Source organism: Ambystoma mexicanum, chromosome 3p, assembly GCF_040938575.1.
Source record: "Ambystoma mexicanum isolate Mex_15411 chromosome 3p, UKY_AmexF1_1, whole genome shotgun sequence".
Lineage (NCBI taxonomy): Eukaryota > Metazoa > Chordata > Amphibia > Caudata > Ambystomatidae > Ambystoma > Ambystoma mexicanum.
Window position 1 is genome coordinate 942,358,762 of NC_090925.1, and position 18,949 is coordinate 942,377,710.

At 49.0% G+C, this 18,949-nt stretch overlaps 1 protein-coding gene across 3 annotated transcripts in view; it reads left to right on the forward strand.

Annotated features, from left to right (window-relative positions):
* Positions 1–18,949, forward strand: part of PHF20 (PHD finger protein 20) — a 2,392,123-nt gene that overhangs the window by 1,505,969 nt on the left and 867,205 nt on the right. For all 3 annotated transcript variants that reach the window (XM_069652246.1, XM_069652248.1, XM_069652247.1), the window contains exon 17: positions 7,634–7,912. In XM_069652246.1, the coding sequence (XP_069508347.1) occupies positions 7,634–7,912 (279 nt within the window). The remainder of the gene's footprint in view (positions 1–7,633; positions 7,913–18,949) is intronic.

Below are 18,949 nucleotides of genomic sequence, written 5' to 3' on the forward strand. Positions count from 1 at the left end.
CCGCACCCAAACGGCCCCTAGCAGGGGTTTTTGGGCTTGCTCAAAATAGCTTGATGCCTGCTTCCGGGGTTGCTGGACCTGGTCTGGTTCCCTGGGGGTAGGCATCATGACAATATCCCCCCTCATTTTAACACCACCGTTCACTTTGACCATAGAGCAATATATCTCGCAAGTGAAGAAGCAAGGTAACAAATCCTCAAGTAGAGAACACATGTTCTTAACATTTCCATTGCCTAAATTGACATGAGACCTAGCTCAAGCATATAGCCTGAATCAATAATGAATGTGAGGTACAGTAAATACATTAGTACTGTAGGTTTTTAAAAAGTACTGCTGATTTGAAAACCTAGATATAGAAGATCATGTTTTTCTTTTCTGGAATATGATTTAGATACCAAATAATTATTTTCCTAATTTAAGGCCAAGTACATTTCATCAAGTTGGTCTTTTTAAGGTTGATTGATTTATCTGCACATTAGATTTCAGTGCTTTTAAGCTTTCTTTGTAGGTCTATTGGTTTACCATCAAAGATCATAAGCAAACCATAATATATTTATAGGTCCCAATTCAGGAGGATTGTTATTAACCAGCTTTAGAGTTTCTTCAATGTCGGACATGTAAGAATGAAACGGGCAAGGAGCCTACACACATAACCCTGTTTTAAGCCTTAATTAGTAGATCCTTCTAATAAGTGCCCCTGTAATCCAATCTAATACAAGTAACCGTATTTATGTATGGTATGGTGATTAATTTTAACATGGAAGGGATCCCCCCACTAGCTTAACCTGGATCACAATCTGTTCCTACCCACCATTTCAAAAGCATTCATATGATCACTGAAGGTGAAATACGCTGCCATGCCTGGATTAGACAGAGCCCAAGATTTAAGTATGTTCACAACAAAACTATTCAATAAAGTGCTCTGACCCCTCCTAAAACCTGTTTTAAATACAGAAAGACTGCTATTCTGTTGACTCCAGACCTGCAGGTTTTTCAAAAATAAGGCCGCAAAGATCTTTCCTCTTACGCCCATTAGAGCGATGGGCCTATCGTCTGGATTGTCACATCCTCCTTTTTTTGTGGATTGGTATGAAGTATCACTTGATCTAAGTAGATAATGTTTCCACATCGAATATAAAGAATCTCTGCTCAAATAAACTGGAAAGCTTTCAGAACCACATCAGCTAAGCCATCAATGCCCAGGGTCCCTTGTTTTCTTAACATTTTTAAATAATTGCAGCAATAGACTACTTGAAGAACTCACCCTCCCACCTGTCTGAATTACACCACAATAAATTGTCTGCTTTTAGGTCTTGATAAAATGTTGCTTTTTAGAACAAAACACAAACTGCTTCACTATTTGGTTTTGCCTTGTATTTGACTTGGCAGCTTGTATCCTCATTAAAGAGTGCTGTGACTTTTTATGCTCATTCATTACTAACGTGCCAAGAATTTCTTGCCATTTTAGTTTTCTATGTTTTTTGTGAGCCCTCAACCAATTGTTTAACACTGCAATATCTTTTTCTTCAGTGTATTATACACCTCCCACGCAATGTAATACCTTAACAACAGACATTTACATTATTTCTAAACCAGTTTTTAATGCTGTAGGATGTTGAAGACCTCCTTGAAGACTTTGATATGATATTTATAACACGCCTATACACAAGTGTTTCAAGGCGCGACGACGCAAGGGAGGGGGAACAAAGGTAGGACAGACCGCGATCATACTAGGCCAGGTGTCATTCAGTTCCCGCAAGTGCATGGGATGGGGAAGAGAGAAGAGTGCCCGGGGGGGGGGGACAGTGCAGTATATGGGAATAGAATAATAACAATAAGTAAAGTAACTGCCAGCAGGTGGCAAGTGCAAAGGTGAGTGCAGACATCAGGTGTCAAGTGCTGGTAGTGGGACTGAAGGGATACAGAAACAGTCCACAAGTGCGGGGGATGCCAGGCAGGTGTGTGTGACTGGCGGGGGATGGGCCTGGGCCCAGGATCAGAGGGTGGCCAGGTTACCAGTGCAGATTCCGAATCAGTCAGGAGGTCAGCAGGGGAGAGGAGGAGAAAAGGCAGAAGCAAAGAGAAAGATTTTGAGGTGCTTCCGCAACCGGAGATGGTTCTCCTCAAGTTTCAGGGCGACTGTTCCAGAGGGAGACCCCAGCCGAAGAAAGAGATCTACCAGCAACCCGTTGCTTGGAGAAGCGACTGACTCTGAGGGAGTTGGATGAGCTTGAGAAGGAAAATATTTAGGACGAGAGAGTTTAAGGTATTGAGGCCGCAGGCCTCAGAAGGCCTTGTGGACAATGCAGAGGGTTTTGAACTTGATCCTCGCAGCCACTGGGAGCCAGTGCAAAGATTTCAGTCCTGGAGAGATACGATCCCTGCCCTTGAGACCAAGGAAAAGTCTCGCAGTCCTGTTCTGGATGAGTTGCAGAGGGCGGAGAGTAGAGGAAGGCAGATTTAGAAAGAGGCTGTTGCAGTAGTCCAGCTTGGAGAGAACCAGAGCTCTGGAGACGGTGAGCTTCTGGGGGAAGGAGAGGAAAGGTAGAATTCCTCTGAGGAGGTTCAGCTGGTAGTGTGACTTCTTAGAGATGTCAGAGATGTGAGGAGAGAAGGAGAGTGTGGAGTCAAAGATTAACCCAAGGTTTTTTGCCTCACAGGTTGGAGCAGGAGGAGGGCCAAGAGAGGCCGGCCATAGAGTGACAGGAAAGGAGAGAGCGGGTGACATAGATGTCCTCGCTCTCACTGAGACATGGTTCAATGCCAGCTCTGTCACTGCTTTTGACACTCTCCTTCCTGATGGAAGATCCTCACCAAACCCGGGTTTAACTGGTCCGGAGGTGGAGTGGCTCTTGTCTTCCCTGATTGGGTCCCTGCTTCCATTATACCCACTCAATACTACGTGTCTTGTCTGCAAGATTTGCATCATTCCTACCCTCTCTCTCACTCTCGCTACCATCTACAGGCCCCCTGGGCTGATCTCTTTTATTTTCTGAATGGGCCGCCCTATTGTCTTCCGGCGTCTACCTCTAAACTTCTCCTCAGTGTCTTTAACATTCATCTCGACACTCTTTATGTAGCCATACTGTTCCGCAACCTCTGTGACTATCTCTCCCTCACCCTTCTTCCCTCTGGCCCAACTCACTCTTCCGGGCACACGTTAGATGTGCTCATCTCAGCTGATATCTCCTTCTCTAACCCTCACACTACTGCTCTCTCCTGGACTGACCATTCTCTCCTCCTCACTTCCCATCTGGAGCTCCTGGGCTCCCTGACTAAACCTCTGCCCGCACTGCCAGTTTGCTTCTCTGTCGTTCGACTGATGAAGTGAAAGTCAGTAGCTGCTTTTGCTGCCTCCTTAACCCCCCACCCCCTCCCCAATCCTGATGTTGACTCCGACAATGACTCTACATTTGCTAACCGTCACCTCTCCATCTCCAACACACTTGCCCCTGTCATGAGGATCTGCTTTAAGCCTGCTTCCAATTGCAATAGTTGGTATGAATCTGAACTAGCCTTGCTGAAACGCAAGGTCAAAGGTGTGGAACGGAAGTGGTTGGCTTCCAGCACATCCTCTGACAAATGGCCTGTCGCCTGCTTCTGCGGCAGCACAGACTCTCCATCCGTTCTAAGAAACGGCCCAATATCTAAGCCTACATCTCTGGGGCCACAAACAAAACAGCTGAACTTTTCAAAATCTGCAAGGAACATTGTACTACAGTCTCCACTTCTCCTCTTCCTTCACAGGCCCTCTGCTCGGCTTTGGCCTCCCATTTCACAACCAAATCTCAGGACGTCCTTTCCTTTCTCTCCTCTACCCCCCCCCTCCTCCACCTGCACCAGGCCTCCCTTAGACCCCCTACCTCCTTCTCTCCTCCTCACCTATAGCACCGGATGAGGTCACCAAGACAGTTAGTTCTATGAAGGTCTCCTCCAAACAGGTGCTTCCCTGCTCCTCTAGAGCTATCAAGGACAACATTGACTCTCCCTCTCCCTCCTTGACTGAGTTCTGTAACCACTCTTTTGCCAGCGGCTCCTTCCCATCACCCCTCAAGCACTCCCTTGTGTGCCCTCTCCTAAAAAAAGACGTCTGCGGACCCTTCCTTCCTGCCTGCCTAATTACTGCCCTATCTCCACTACCCCTTCTTGGGCATACTCCTGGAGAAGTTTATCTCCCAACTAATCCACCACACTGAATCTGTTGGTTGCCTCCACAACCACCAGCCTGGATTCAGAGCAGCCAGAGGCATGGAATCTGCTCTCCTAAGCACCCGTGAGGGCCCTTTTCTCTCCTCTACTTCACTCTCTACTTGCGGCGTCCCTCGGGGCTCTATCCTCTCGCCACGCCATGGCTTTTTGATATCTATCTTTCTCCTTTTGCCCATCTGATATCACCTTCTCTCCTCATTTCGAGTGCAATGCTGATGACATACTGCTCTCATTTAAGCTTCCCTCCTCTTTCTCCTCTTCTTCCTCTCTCATTCCTGATTGTCTGACTGCTATTCAGGCATGGTGTGCTTCTAATAATTTCTGCCTTAACGCCCATAAGACTGAGCTCCTTCTCATTGGGAACCTTGCCCCATCCTTCCCTCCTATTCTCTGTGTGAGGCCAAAAACCTGGCTGTCATTTTCGACTCCCCTCTCTCTCCATCATACCTCATATCTCTGACCTTGCCAAGAAGACCCACTATCAGCTTCACCTCCTTGGAGGCATTCTCCCTTTCCTCACCTTCCCCAAGAGACGTAATGTCTGCACAGCTCTGGTTCTCTGCAGGCTGGATTACTGCAACAGTTTCTTCCCTAATCAACCTCTCTTCTCCCTCCACCCTCTTCAACTAATCCAGAATAGGAATGCAAGACTTATCCGTGGCCTCTAGCCCAGGGACTGCATCTCTCCAGCCCTAAAATCTCTCCACTGGCTACCCGGTGGTTGCAAGGATCAAATTCAAGACCCTTTGGATTATCCACCAGGCCTTTTGGGGCCTGGAACCTCCCTACATCCAACTCCCTCTCCCTTAATACCGCCCTGCTTAGAGTCCTTTGGTCCTCAAGCTCCCTCTCTATGCAGGTCAGACGTTTCTCCAAGCAGACAGTGGGGGGTTAGAGCTCTCTCTTCGGCAGGAGCCGCCCTCTGGATCGGCCTCCCTGCCCCTCTCTGACTTGAGCTGGATCTCCTTAAGTTCCTGGAAGCTTCTCAAGACTTTCCTTCTGTCCTCCACCTTCCCTCTCCCCGTCCCTTTCTAGTCTCCACCTGACGCTGCGACTGGTTGCCTGTGTCCCTTATGAGCCTTACCGGGGCCAGGCCCTCCCTCGACGTGTCTTCCCCCGCACTCTTTACCAGCACTTGCCAAGTAACCCTTAATTTAATATATGTATCATAAACTGGCACTCAAAAATTCATGCTCACTACTTTGTTTTTTTAACTGTCAAGTGCCAAGTTTAATCTATGACTAAGGAGGACGCAAAGATGCAGTCAAGAGTTGATTTGACCTTACCCATGTCCAAGTATATGCTCCTGGTACATCTCCATTGACTCGTCCATTAATCAAACATGGGCTCCACTCTGCTAATATTTCTGCCCACATCAACCCTTGAGAATTGGCGTTCTGTTGTCTCATAATAGATTATGGTAAATCTAAACTTTCCAAGCTCACCTCCTCCTCTGTTAGCATAATATTTCCAGGGCACACTCCATTCAAGTCCCCCATTAACAAAATATTGTGTGTACCGTTTTGACTACACCGAATTTCGAAAAGATGTTGGCACATTTTCTAACACGATTGGTCCTCTGACAATCCAGAGGGCTATTTATATTGATAATCAGCCAGGACTGCTGATAATTAATTTATAGTGCATCCTAATGGCTAGCAAGTTATTATGGTCAATTTGTATTTTATAAAATCTCTACTGACAAACAATTATTAATCCTAATTAGAGGCTCTTCCATTGAGCGACCCTTTAGCCCCTTTTCGAGCTAATTTTAGGAAAAAGTCAACACCATTAAAAGACAGCGAATCCTTTGACCAAACCTCTTGAAAGCGAATTCATGCACAGCCATTAATACATTGCACGCCTCCTTATGAACTAAAAAGTATTGTTCCCCAGGATAACATGTTTAACATCGTACTGAGTTGATATGAAATTTGACCTGGCAGTACAACAGTAATACCTTGGATACCCATGCCCAACCATCATGATTACCCATTGTGATTGTGTGTGGAGCTATTCCAAGTTGCAAACTGCTCCAGAGAGCTCTCATGAGCACAATTGATCCTAGGATATTTCCAGATATGTGGCAACCCCTCCTTTTTTTAACTGGGTGCTTATGAGTGCTGTTAATCCTTCAAATGGGCTTGCTGTAGGAACTTTTCTGCAGCATCCCTGTGAATGTGTGTTTTTTTATTGTGTTTTGGTGATAACTCTGGTCACCAAATAAACTACTACTATAATTACAAACTTTCCAACTGTTGTTCATTTGGCAGCAGGCCAAGGCTCAGCTCTGCGAGCTGACCCTGCTTCTGCTGATACCACCTTTTATCCACTTTTGTTAATGAAGCAGCAGCTGCTCTCTTGATTTGAAAGCATATGGCATTTCTATCATCGCACTGACTCCAATGGAGCCCAGAGGTCTGTATTTATGTGGACATATGTGATTGACGCCTGCAGCTGAATAGCTCTCCCTCTGAAACTATTCTTCCACGGGTATGTCCGGTGTTCTGCGGAAAAACTTAGTGCTATGTCTGCAGCCCAGCAAAACCAGTGTGTCACATCCCTTCTGCTTAGAAATTGTGTTGCCATTGTCCATATCAGCAAGTCCCTGCTGTGAGCGGCAAATGTGGCATTTCCTTCCGGGTCAGTAGCCGGAGCTCTGACCATAGTAAGGGACTCCCTATTAGTGAATACTGTAAACTTTCTGTAGATTGAATTGCGGGGGGGGCTTCTCATTTGATAAGCGGCACAATACGATGTATTGCTGGCTTAAACAAAGAAGGCTTGCATTGTTCTGAGGAGTCTTGCCTTTCTGGGGCCCTATCAGGGAGTCGGTAGTGATCACTAACCACCAAGTTCTTCCCGGCCTCATCCTCTAGATTTCAAAATGGGACTTTGTCACAAGACTCTGTAGGAAGAACGTATCTATTCGAAGAGAAAGTTACTAACCTTTCAGATGTATGTTTTTATTCTCCGACTGATTTGCTCTTGGTCCCTAAGCCTTCCTTGAGGGATTACAATTGCTTGTAACCACTGTTTTTCCTGGTATTTCTACTAGTTTTCTGGCATGGAAAAATTGAGTTAAGGGGTATGTGCAGCTACTTATTTATAACAAGCACACCATTTATGTTGCTAATATTGTCACTGTGATGTAGTCACACTGGAGCAGTTCCTTCACACACTGGTGACTATAATAAGATTGTGCAAATCTAGTTTTTCCCAAAGGCTTTTTCAAAATGAGATATCAGTCTGAGTATACATCTTAAAGGCCTTGACTAAAGGCAAAATCACAGGGAGTACTGTGTGATAATTTGTATCTTGTAAAAATATTGCTAAACGGCATGAATAAAATATTACATGTCAAACGTTTTGCATCTTTAGTTTCATTGTTGAATACTTAACATATACATTTTTGTTCATTTAGTGACAACTGGTTTGAAGAAACACAATGAATCTCTTGTTTCGAAAGTGCTGGCCAATGATTTAGACCGCAGCAAGTTCAAGTGCAAGATTAAGGATTGTTCAAAATTCTTCCGTAAAGCAAAACTTCTTCACTACCATATGAAATATTTTCATGGATTTGAGAAGTCAGAACTGTCACAGAAAGGAGTTTTAAGGACTATTCAAACTCGAGGTTCATTAGCGAATGAAAAGGCTAATCAAGAAATTCCAAAACGGAGAAGAACTACATCTGGGTCTTTGCGTGAGTTATAATAATCATTCTTTTTCATCTTGCCCTTGTAGAGTACATTACAACGGAACATGTATGCAAAAATATGTAATGAAACTAACACAAAATATTCTTTCACAATAGGTTTTACATTTTTGCAACATTTACAGATGTTTGCATTCTAAATTGCAAGTTAGTTGTATGTTTCTGTAAGTTGCTGTGAAGCTGCTCCTCACCTCTAGGTGTCTTTGAGGTGATTTTACACAGGCGTTCAGAATTGACTGACGAGGATTTCTGCAGGAAATGGGGAATGGAGAAGTGGTCTCCATTGTTGTGTGCAACCTGAGGCTGGTAAGCCATTTTTTAGCAAGTATCATGCTCAGAAAACAATACACCACACCCTCACTTTGCCTTCAAACAATCAAGTCACCCACAAAAACCCTTTGGATATACTGTGTAAACAGCCCTAGACAGAACACACCAAATAATTCTGTGGAACATGCAACCATCCACAGGACATACTCTAAGGGGGTGGATGTTCAGGCTCCCACCAGACCAAAAGAACTAAAGAAATAGATTTAAGATTTACCACACCTTGCAGTACACAGTAATTCATGTTATATTGTCAGCTTTAAAATCCTGTCCATGCACATTGTGCTACACAGGGATGGCAAGCAGGCCTATCAAATGGCTAATTGAGCATTGGTCATGTTAGCAAAATAAGACCCTTACTCGTCCTCTGGTTGAACACTACATGGAGAACACTAAAGCATTCAGTATTCAGAGATCAATGCTGGATATACCGTCTAAAGACGTATAAGGAGAGACCGGCTGAATTTGTGAAGTTGCATCAGTTAACTGCCAAATAATGTAGGAGCCAAGGACCCCTGTGAATGAGATAAAACAACACATAAGGCAGTTGCGTGCAACAAGTTGAAATCTGAATCATACCTGCATTTCTATGAAAGAGCCAAGGAGTGTGACCCTATGTATGGTAGGGGTACTGCCCACCCTATTTCACAATGCGGTTCCACTTGCTTGTACCTGTATATACTCCTACGTCCCGTCCCCATTACTCCATATTGTATGGGCGTCCCTTCTCTAGGGACGGGAAACAGAACCTTTTTCACCAGAAAAAATTGTCTTCCCCTTTAAATTTAGATGCGCACGGCCCTGGGAGCATGCGCTCCCCTGACTACACCCACCGGTGCCACTCCTCAGTCCTCTTTTCTGCATCGAAGGGAACAGTCCGCTTTCACCAGCGCTCCTGGGTTGGACCTCTGGCCTTGTAATTCCACGCACTCTTCCCCGGAAGAAGTTATTCTCTCTATCATTTTTCACTTCCAATTGTGAGGTACTACTCTGTCCTCTTGTGCCAGGCTCCTCCCTGGCGCTCATCGGCGACGGCGGGATTCAGCAGGTGTCCAGCCTGCAAGGGTTCCTTCCCTACGTCCGACCCTCACACTCTGCCTCCGGTGCTTTGGCCCATACCATGGCTGGGACGGCTGATCCACGTGCAACGTCTTGACCCTGCGCGCTCTGAAGAATCGGTTGGCAGGGTGGAGAGAGCTCTTCGAAAGATTACCTCCAGAGGATGTCAAAGCATACGTGAGGAGGAAGACCAGGCCCAAGTCAGGTGCTCTGTTCTCCTCTGTTCCCCGTAAGGGTGACTCCTTCACCAGGAAGCGCCCAAGCGGGAGGGACCTCCCAGGTCCTAAAACCAGCACGGGGACTGAGGCTACTCCAGCTACCGGCCCAAGGGGTCGCAAGATCCAACCGTTCCCACCGCTGAGGGGCCGCAAGGCTCTATTGCCGGGCTCTGACCCGAAGGTCTTTGCCCTAGTACTGGCCCATGTCAGAGGGGGGCACCTGTACGTAGCCCTACCGGCACCATGGCTGAGGGCACTCCGCCTCCCAGGTCTCAACCAGAACTGCAGGGACGGTCCCAGCTTTCGCTATTCAGCGTGCAGGTGGAGACTGTACCCAGCTTAGTAAGCACCATGCCTCAGGCATGGGGCGTGGAGGAGGACAAAATGGCTCCCGTGCCAGACAAAATGCCGGCTCACCCTGCACCTTATCCGCATGGAGATCAGACAGGAAAGTGCTCATCCAGATGGGACTGGGCAACGCCTGTTACCTGGTCTGCGTCTAATCCCTCTACTCCCTAGGGGAGGTACGCATCCCCCAGTTTTGCGAGACAGGGACTGCCCAGGACACCACAGCCACAGGTCCCAGCCCCTACGCCCTCAAGCACCCCGCCTGCTTGCGCGGATAGGTTATTTGAGAAGTTCCTCACCCTCATGAGATCACCACAGATGGTCACCCTCCTCAGGGATGGAATCCGGGACATGCTACCTCCGGTACTGCCTCAAGCTCTGGTGCCCAGGCCTTGGGTCCAGCTCAGCCCCTGGCTCCCGCGCCCGCTCCAATCATGGCATCTCCGTGCCCGGCCCAGCCCCCTCAGCAGCCCCCCCTACGCCACAGATGCCCGCGCCCAGCACCCCTCCTGCACCCCCAGATCTGCAGGACACAGCGGTGGACACGGACGAGGAGGAAGATCCTGACACACCATCGTCGGTCAGCTAAAGCATTCCATGAGAGGCTGGCAGGTCTGGCGGAGTGCCTAGGCATCCCTCAGCCGCAGGTGGAGCAATCAGAGGCAGGGGTCCTGGCCGAAGTGCTTACGCTTCATCCTCCCACGAGAATAGGAATACTCTCAGAAGGACATGGAATCCTTAGCCAAAAAGGGATGGGTCAAGCCACATTCCACCCAGCCTACCAACAAGCGCCTGGACGCCAAATACAGGCAGACGGAGGGGGATTCACCCTATTGTCGGTGCACCCCCATCCACATTCCTCTGTTATAGCAGCGGCATCACTATATACAAAACTACAGTCTTGCTCAGCTGCATTTGCTGCTTCACTACTGGGGAAGGAGGAAAAGCTGTTGGAGTTGTTCGGCAAAAAGATCTACTCAAATGCCATGCTCCACCTGCGTCAGGCCAACGCTGATGCCATGTTGGCTGCTGTTAATCAAAAGTTGTGGTGGGAAATTGCAGACTTAGTTCCAGAGCTTTCTGCTCACAGCCAGGCACGGTTCAAGGCATGTTTTGCGGAGCCAAAATTTGTGGCCCAGGATATAATGGAGTCTATCTACAGTGGCCCACATTGACACCTCAGGCAGAGCCATTTGTATCGCCACCGACATGAGGACATGAGGACGGCTTGACTAAAGGCGAAAGAATTCAACCCAGATGTGCAGGAACACATCCTCGACCTCTCAGACAGCAAAATCCTTGTCTATTTTAACAAAATCCTCACCCAAGACCTACAGCTAGGCTCACCAGCACTCAGACAAGGGCTGGGCCTTTGGAGGCTTTAGGGACTTCCAGGAGAGACGATCGAGAGAACCTGATAGGTCTCTGAGCTAGCACAGACGCAAGCAGCACAAGGCGGCTAACAAGGGATTCTTCCAGTCCCCCTCCTCAGCACCAGCCTCAGAGGGAAGGAAGTTGTGACAAGTCCATCCTGATCGACGAGTCTCCGCTGGGGGGCAGGCTTACCCTTCATTCTTGACAGACAAGGTTCGCTGGCCCGTGGATCGGGAGGATAGCTCAGGGGCAACTTGCTCACCTTGGAAGCAAGACGACATAGAGCAACACAGGTTCGATCCCGGGGTCCACGCCAATTCCTCCGTTGACTCCTTCCTACCCTCCACTCCTGCAGATTGGGATGGCAACTCTGTTGGTAGAAATCCGCTCGCTCGTAGCGATCCAGGCTGTGGACGAAGTTCCAGCCTCACAGCGAGGCAGGGGCTTCTATTCCCGGATATTCGCCATACACAAAACGCACCTGGTTGGCCTGGACCTTTCTGCCTTGAACCTTTCACTCCAAAGTTCAAGATGGTTACCCCAGCCTTCATTGTGGCGACTTTGTGCTGGGGAGACTGAATGTGCTCCCTTGATCTGAAGGATGCTTACCTGCACGTCCCGATTTGGGAACCCTGTCAGTCCTTCCTACGGTTCAGAATCATGGGTTTTCACTTTTAATAGAGTTCTGCCCTTTGGACTCAACTCGGCCCGAGGGTCTTTACAAGGCTAACGAACACGGTGGCAGTGCTACTTGCGGAGCAAGGACACCACATGTATCCATACCGCAATGACTGGCTAGTGAGGGTGAAGTCCCTCGGATGTAGTGCATCACACGGTCTCCACTCCCTTGCACACACTATACGATCTGGGATTTTCTATCAATCTCAGAAAGTCAGTTACTGCCCACGCAGACTGACACTTCTGGGTCTTATTATTTGAGATACAAGGATCGAGATGATCTTCCCCTCAACGGACAAGATCACAACACTCAAGAGGGCCACAGGGCATTTCCTTAGCAATGCAGTAACCTCAGCCTCGTGGAACCAACACCTGCTCGGAATAATGGTAGCATGTCTCCTCGCGGTGCTGCATACAAGGCTCAAGATGAGGAGACTGCAGCTTCATTTCTCAGCTTCCTGGAATCGGGAGAAGGGCTCTCAGGCGGAGCCAGTCAGCATACCACAGCATCTCCGCCAGGGCCTGGTCTGGTGGGGTTCAGACACCAACCTGCTGGTAGGCAGGCCACTCCGGCAGCCTTCACCACAGATCACCATTACCACAGACTCATCCCTAGAGGGATGGGGGGGGCTACCCTGGACAACCAAAGCGTCCATGGAGTATGGTCTCATCAGGAACAGCTGGAACACATCAACTGGCTCGAGATGATGGATATCTGGCTTGCTCTCAAAGCCTTTCTCCCAATGATCAGCAGCAAATCGGTCTGCATCCAAACGGACAACCCCACCTGCATGTATTACATCAAAAAGCAGGGCGGTACTAGGTCTCCACCTCTATGCAGGCTTTCGATCGACATCTGGGAGTGGGCACTGTCGAAAAACATTCACTTGTCAGTGGTCCATCTTCCTGGGGAATCCAACCTGGAGGCGGACAGTCTCCTCAGGCTGGGGATGGACAACTACAAGTGGCAGTTGAACGGAGAAGTCCTCCAGGGGATCTTCAGCAGGTGGGGCCACCCTCAGGTGCACCTCTTCACCACCAATGCCAACAGGAGATGCCCCCAGTTCGCCTCCTGGCTGGGGCAGGGCAGGGGCTCATTGTGCGACGCATTGCAGATCCCGTGGAAAAACATCTACGCATACGCCTTTCCCCCCCAACTCCCCTAGTTCACATTGTCATCTGCAGGGTCAGGGAGTCTCTGAGCCTTCGACTCATCTTGAAAGCACCAGGGTGGCCCGCAGGAACCTGATTCTCTGAACTTCGCTGCCTGTCAGATCAGCCCCCAGTACAAATCCCGGTGGGCCCATCCCACTTACTCCCCCAGCATGGGGGCACAGTGTTTCACCCTGCTCAGCAGAAATTACCCCTAGCTGCTTGGTCCTGAACAGGTTACCCTGCAGCATCTGAACCTGTCACAGGATAAGCTGGCTATCGTACAAGGGGCTAGAAGCGACTCCACCAGGAGCTGGTAAAGGAGCAAGTGGACTAGGTTTTGTCTCTGGGCTGAAACAAAGAAATGTGATCCATTAACATGCTCACTGGATAATGTTCTGTCTTTCTCAGCGCATCTGGCTCATTCAGGTGTGCAGGTAGACACCTGCCATACATATCTGGCGGCCATAGGTGCCTGCAGGAACTCCGGTGAAATTTCTTCGTCCTGCAATCCCTTGGTTAAGAGACATTCCGCTGGTCTAACCAGGTTATACATGCCTGTCAAACATCCACATCCGATATGGGACCTCAGTGTGGTGATGGGCGCCCTGACACACAAATCTTTTGAGCCCATGGCCTCCGCGGACATCAGGATGGTTACCATGAAGACAGCCCTTCTGGTGGGCCTTACCTTGTGGCCTCAGAACCATATACAACATTTGATTGTGACCAGGTAGTGCTTAGAACGTACCCTACATTTCTTCCTAAGGTTGTTTCCTCCTTTCATCTGAACAAGGAGATAGTACTCCCAACATTCTTTGCAGACCCAAAGGATGAGGCTCAGAAGGTATTGCACTGTCTGGATGTCAGATGTGATATAAGATTTTATCTGGACAGGACTAAGAGCTTTTGGGGGAACAAAACCAAGCTGTCAAGCATCCAAGGCTTCCATGGCAAGGTGGATGGTTACGGTCATCAAGGAGGTGTATGAGGGCGAGCACAAGCCTTTGCCAGCAAACCTGCACGCCCACGCCATCAGAGCCAAGGCCACGGCTGTGGCTTTCCGGAGGCACATCCCATGGCAGATGATCAGCAAGGTGGCTACATGGGCTACCCCCTCTGCTTTTTGCAAAAAATACTGCTTGGATGCCGGCGCCAGGTCTGATGCTGCATTTTGCCAGGCAGTTTTGAAGAACTTGTTTTGTTAGAGAGGCAACCCTGCTCCCCAGGGCTGCATTCAGTTATAATCGTCCATACTGTATGGAGCAAAGGGGACAGGACGTAGTGACTAACCTACTCCTAGTTCATAGTGCCCTTTCCTCCATACGTCCCACCATCCTCCCCTGTAATAAACCTGTGTCATTAGGCAATTTTAATATTGTCGGCGCGTCAAAGGGGACTGAGGAGTGGCGCCAGTGGGAGGAGTCTGGAGAGCGCACACTCCCAGGGCCGTGCCCCCATCTATATTTAAAGGGACATTTTTTCTGGTGAAAAAGGTTCAGTTTCTCGTCCCTAGCGAAAGGACGCCCTTACAGTATGGTGGAAAGGGGACTTGTACTTTATCTAATCGGATTTTCTTCTGATCTTTGCCATGTCACCAGGTTCCTGCTGGAAGTTGTTTCTAGCTTGTGGGTTGTGAAACACGGTTGACTCCATGGAGTCCTCAGATTCTTCTGGTAGGTGATCAAGACTGAGAAATTCTATTTCAAGCCAACCGCCCTATATTTTTAAAGTATCTCCGGAAATTAGGTGTGACATATAATTCTTTTGGGTTAGTTCGAAGGTGCCGCGGGGGTGCCTTGCAGATGCTCGAGTCCCACTCTTAGTCCTTTTACAGCCTGATGTTCCTCTCCCTAGAACCTGTTTAGTTTCAGCCACTGAACGATCTTAAGTACATCTTCTGTGATTTTCCAAATGAGCGAGACAGCATTTATGTAATTGACACATGTTGGTATATTGGTTGTTTAAGGGTGGTGGTGTTGAAGATTTATCTTGTCCTGAAAATCTACATTTATGAAGCCAGGCTTGGGGCAAATAGAGCAACCTAACATGTGCATATAACATTATCCCTATTATGGAATGTTAGGGAGAATTCTCATTTATGGCTAATTTCTCTTACCTAGTGAGTCCCTCAGCAGCTTTGCTGGATTTCTGGGGTTTATTTTTTCCACCTGGTAAGAGTGTGAACCCTTTTCCACTCTTACATGTGTTTTGCTATGTGTATTTCTACTTTTTGTGTGATCTTGGGCTCTGTAGTGAAGCAAGAAACTAGATAAAAAAACCTAGTCATACAGCCGCTCTCTGTTTAAACTCAACATGGGTCGTGTAGTTCTAAACAGGTTATTCGACAACAGTAATAATTCACTTCTTCAGCTACATCTGTTTAGTAAAGGTACCAATGAATTTGCAGTCTTGGTAAGAAAAATGTGTGTTTATCAAAAACAAATTCAAAGAAATATCGAAAAGGAAATCACTAATCACATCTTAGTGAGGACGCGGCTGCCACTTCTCATATTTTTGAATAGACCTAATGTACCAATGCATTTCGGAGCATTAAACTCCTTCATCAGGGTAAGTCTAATCTAATAACAAAAAATTAAAAACATCAAACATAAGGTGTAATGCAACGTGAAGTAACATTCAGTAAATAACAGAAGTGAAGACATAAGCATAAAAATGTATAATCACATCCCAAAAACAGGGGCGGGTTCAGGTCAAGTTGTGATATGCAAATAGAAAAGAAAAGAACAAATGAGTAGAATAGTGTAGAAAATCAACAGTAATAGCCAAAAAAGAAATTAGAGGATTACCTCACGAGAAGTGTGTGGCCAAGTGGGGAAAATAATGCAAAGTCCGTGGCAGACGTGTGGTCTGCTGCGAGTAACAACAGTGTGTGACACACAACCAAATCTTGTAGTGGATCTGTTGAAAAGAGGCCGTGTTGAGTAAAGGATATAAAAGCCACGGCAAGGGAAAGTGAGAGACAGCTTGTGTAAGTACCTGAGAAGCAGAATCAGGGTCTGCGGCGGCCATAGGAACGCCGTAGCGCATCGCTGTATGTAAGCGTTGCTGTGGAAACGCTGCAATAAATAGACACGTGACCGCATCGCTTCGGGAGAAGACGCGATGCGGCACGTACACAAAAAGGACTGCATGTGAGGTAACTGGGCGTCAGGGGGGCATGAAAAACAATTATCAGTGCTGCAGAGGGTAAGATATGAATAGTAATCACGTAAAAAGTGCACACAAAAAAAATACCGAATGACATAGACATAGAAGAAATACTGGTGAAATGGTTCAATCAAACTGTGTCTGTCATAGACAAAGACAGGCACTAACTGTGGTAACAAATCTAAGGTCATGGTCAAGGTTTATCGTGTGAAAAGTGTAGCTAGGAATATTAAAGTAAGCTAGTAAGTATGCATCTTCTCCAGCATGGGGTCTGGCATGGATTCACATGCTCATGAATATTCCCCGTCGTCAGGCCGGGAATCCTCGGTATAGAAAAAAATCATTTATCAGTTTCGTTTCTGATCTGTCTTTCTTAGTAGTAACCAATCACTGGTCTCTGGGTCATACTGCCCCCAGCCAATGACTGCCCTCTCCCTAAGCCCCGCCTCCGGCAGCCATCCTCAGATTTTTACCGCACGTTCAAGTGTTGGGAGTCCTCGTGCTGTAGCTCTCGAGCTTTTGCTGCGTTTTCGCGCTTTTTCAGGAGATTTTTCTCATTTTTCGGTTAAATAGAGCCTCAAGCTCCACCGTTTCTACATCCGATCAACAGGGATCCGTTTCGGAGTTTTCTACGCCCCTCAAGGGTGAAGATTTCGTCGAGTTACGGTTTTGGAGGATTCCAGAAGTTCTGAGGCCTACCCCGGACATGGCCCAGGAGAAAGGAAGCTCGACGCCCGGGAAGCTGTTCAGGACCTGCCTTGGATGCCAGCTTCAGAATGTTTTCAAGGAGGACGAGCATTCGTTATGCCTCTACTGTCTCCATGAGGACAAGACACACAAGGAGAAGGACTGTGCGTTTTGTGGGAACATGTCGGAGCGGACCATGAAGGATCGCCACCTCCGTCTCGCCAACTGGCTGGAAGGGAAGAGCCCGTCAGGCGAGAAGAAGAAGAAGTCCGAGCGGTCTTCTAAGTCCTGTGAGGGTGCCCCGGCAACGGGGGCCCAACAAAAGGCTAAGCACTGCAAGTCCGCGGGCACCGGGAGCGCCAAACGGTCGGGCTCCTTGGCTGCTAGGCAGGGCGCATCCTCCCCGGCGCCATCAACCACGAGCCAACGCTCTGGCTCGGGTAAGAGGAAGTCCGAGAACCCGGCAAAGCTTCTGGAGAGGCCCCGGTCGATCTCGAAGATTCCGGCAGAGGGGGAGCGAGGCTCGGACCCTCCCCCCAAGGTGAAGGCCCCAGGCGTCCAGAAGGTGACGATGGCCTTAATTCACCCTGCTAAGACCTCGATTGTGAAGGTCGCCACGGCCCTGGCTCAGCCTGTGGAGGCTACACCAGTGGAGGCGCCCTCAGGACCCAGAGTCTCCCTGCCACCACGGAGGGAGTAGTCTTTCAGGCCCATTGAGAAGCCCCCCACGAAGTCCTCGTTGGAAAAGGTGGGGGAGGGGCTGGTGGCCATCGTGGATACGGACACGACCTCTGAAGAGCTCATCGAAGTCGTGGAAGAGGCCCAGCCCACCGGGAGGGATCCCGACGAGGGCGACGACGAGAGCAACGGTGTCGCCGACAAGGCTCCTCAAGAGCCCTCGCGCCCGTCGTTTCCGGCGCCGCAGGACACCTCGGTGGCCATTTTGTCAGCGATTCAGTCCTTCTGCTCGGAGATAAGGACAAGGTTGCCCCTTCCCCCGACGGAGGTACCTGAGCCAGACCCGACGGGGGAACCGGAGCCAGGACCTTCGGAGAGTCCACCGCATAAGAGGAGGAGGACGCATCCTACGGCACCTCTTCCACCTCTGCGGCCTGCTCTGCCTTCCCCCCCGGTCTACTACCCATGGGGATGATACAGGCACAGACACGGCTACGACGGGTACAGATGACGACGGAGGCGACGACGGGATGTGTCCCCTGTCGCCCCCTGCTCGGGCGTCACCGCCCGACGATTTTGGATCCTTTAATGCCATGATTTCCAGGGCATTTAAGCTTTTTCAGCTCTGCCCAGAAGAAAAGAAGAAAGAAGGGTTCCTTTACCAACGGCACAAGGCTAAAAGGAAGACGGTCCTCACCGTACCGCTTCTTGATGACATCTGGGATGAGGGGCTCGCCCTCCTCAAGAACCCTGCCACGGCACCGGCAAAGAGGGACCGGTACGAGAAGAAGTACCGGGTCCCCGACGCTGCCCCTTTGTGCCTTCGGGCACAACCTACCCCGGATTCGGTCGTCTCTGCAGCGGCAAAGAAGAAAGCTGGGGGGGCATCGGCCTCGACATCAACTTCCCCGCCGGACGGCGAGGGCAGGAAGTTGGACACGATGGGACGACGGATCATCTCATCCGCAGCGACGACTATCAAAGTGGCCAACGCCCTGGCTATCGTAGCCCGCTACGACAGGGAGTTGTGGTTCAAAATCGCCCCTCTGTTAGACTTCCTTCCGGACGCCAAAAGGGCTGAGGCCCTTGAAATCCTACAGGAGGGGGAATTTGCTTCGGACCACGCCATCACGGTGGCAACGGACATCGCCGACACCGGTTTCCGTCAGTTGGGCAACAGCGTTTGCTTGAGACGACGAGGATGGCTCAAGGCCACGGATTTCCGCCAGGATGTACAAACCAAGGTTTTGGACAAGCCCTTCGACGGGAACAACCTGTTTGGGAAGGCGGTTGATGAATCCCTTCAGGCCATCAAGACAGACACATAGACTGC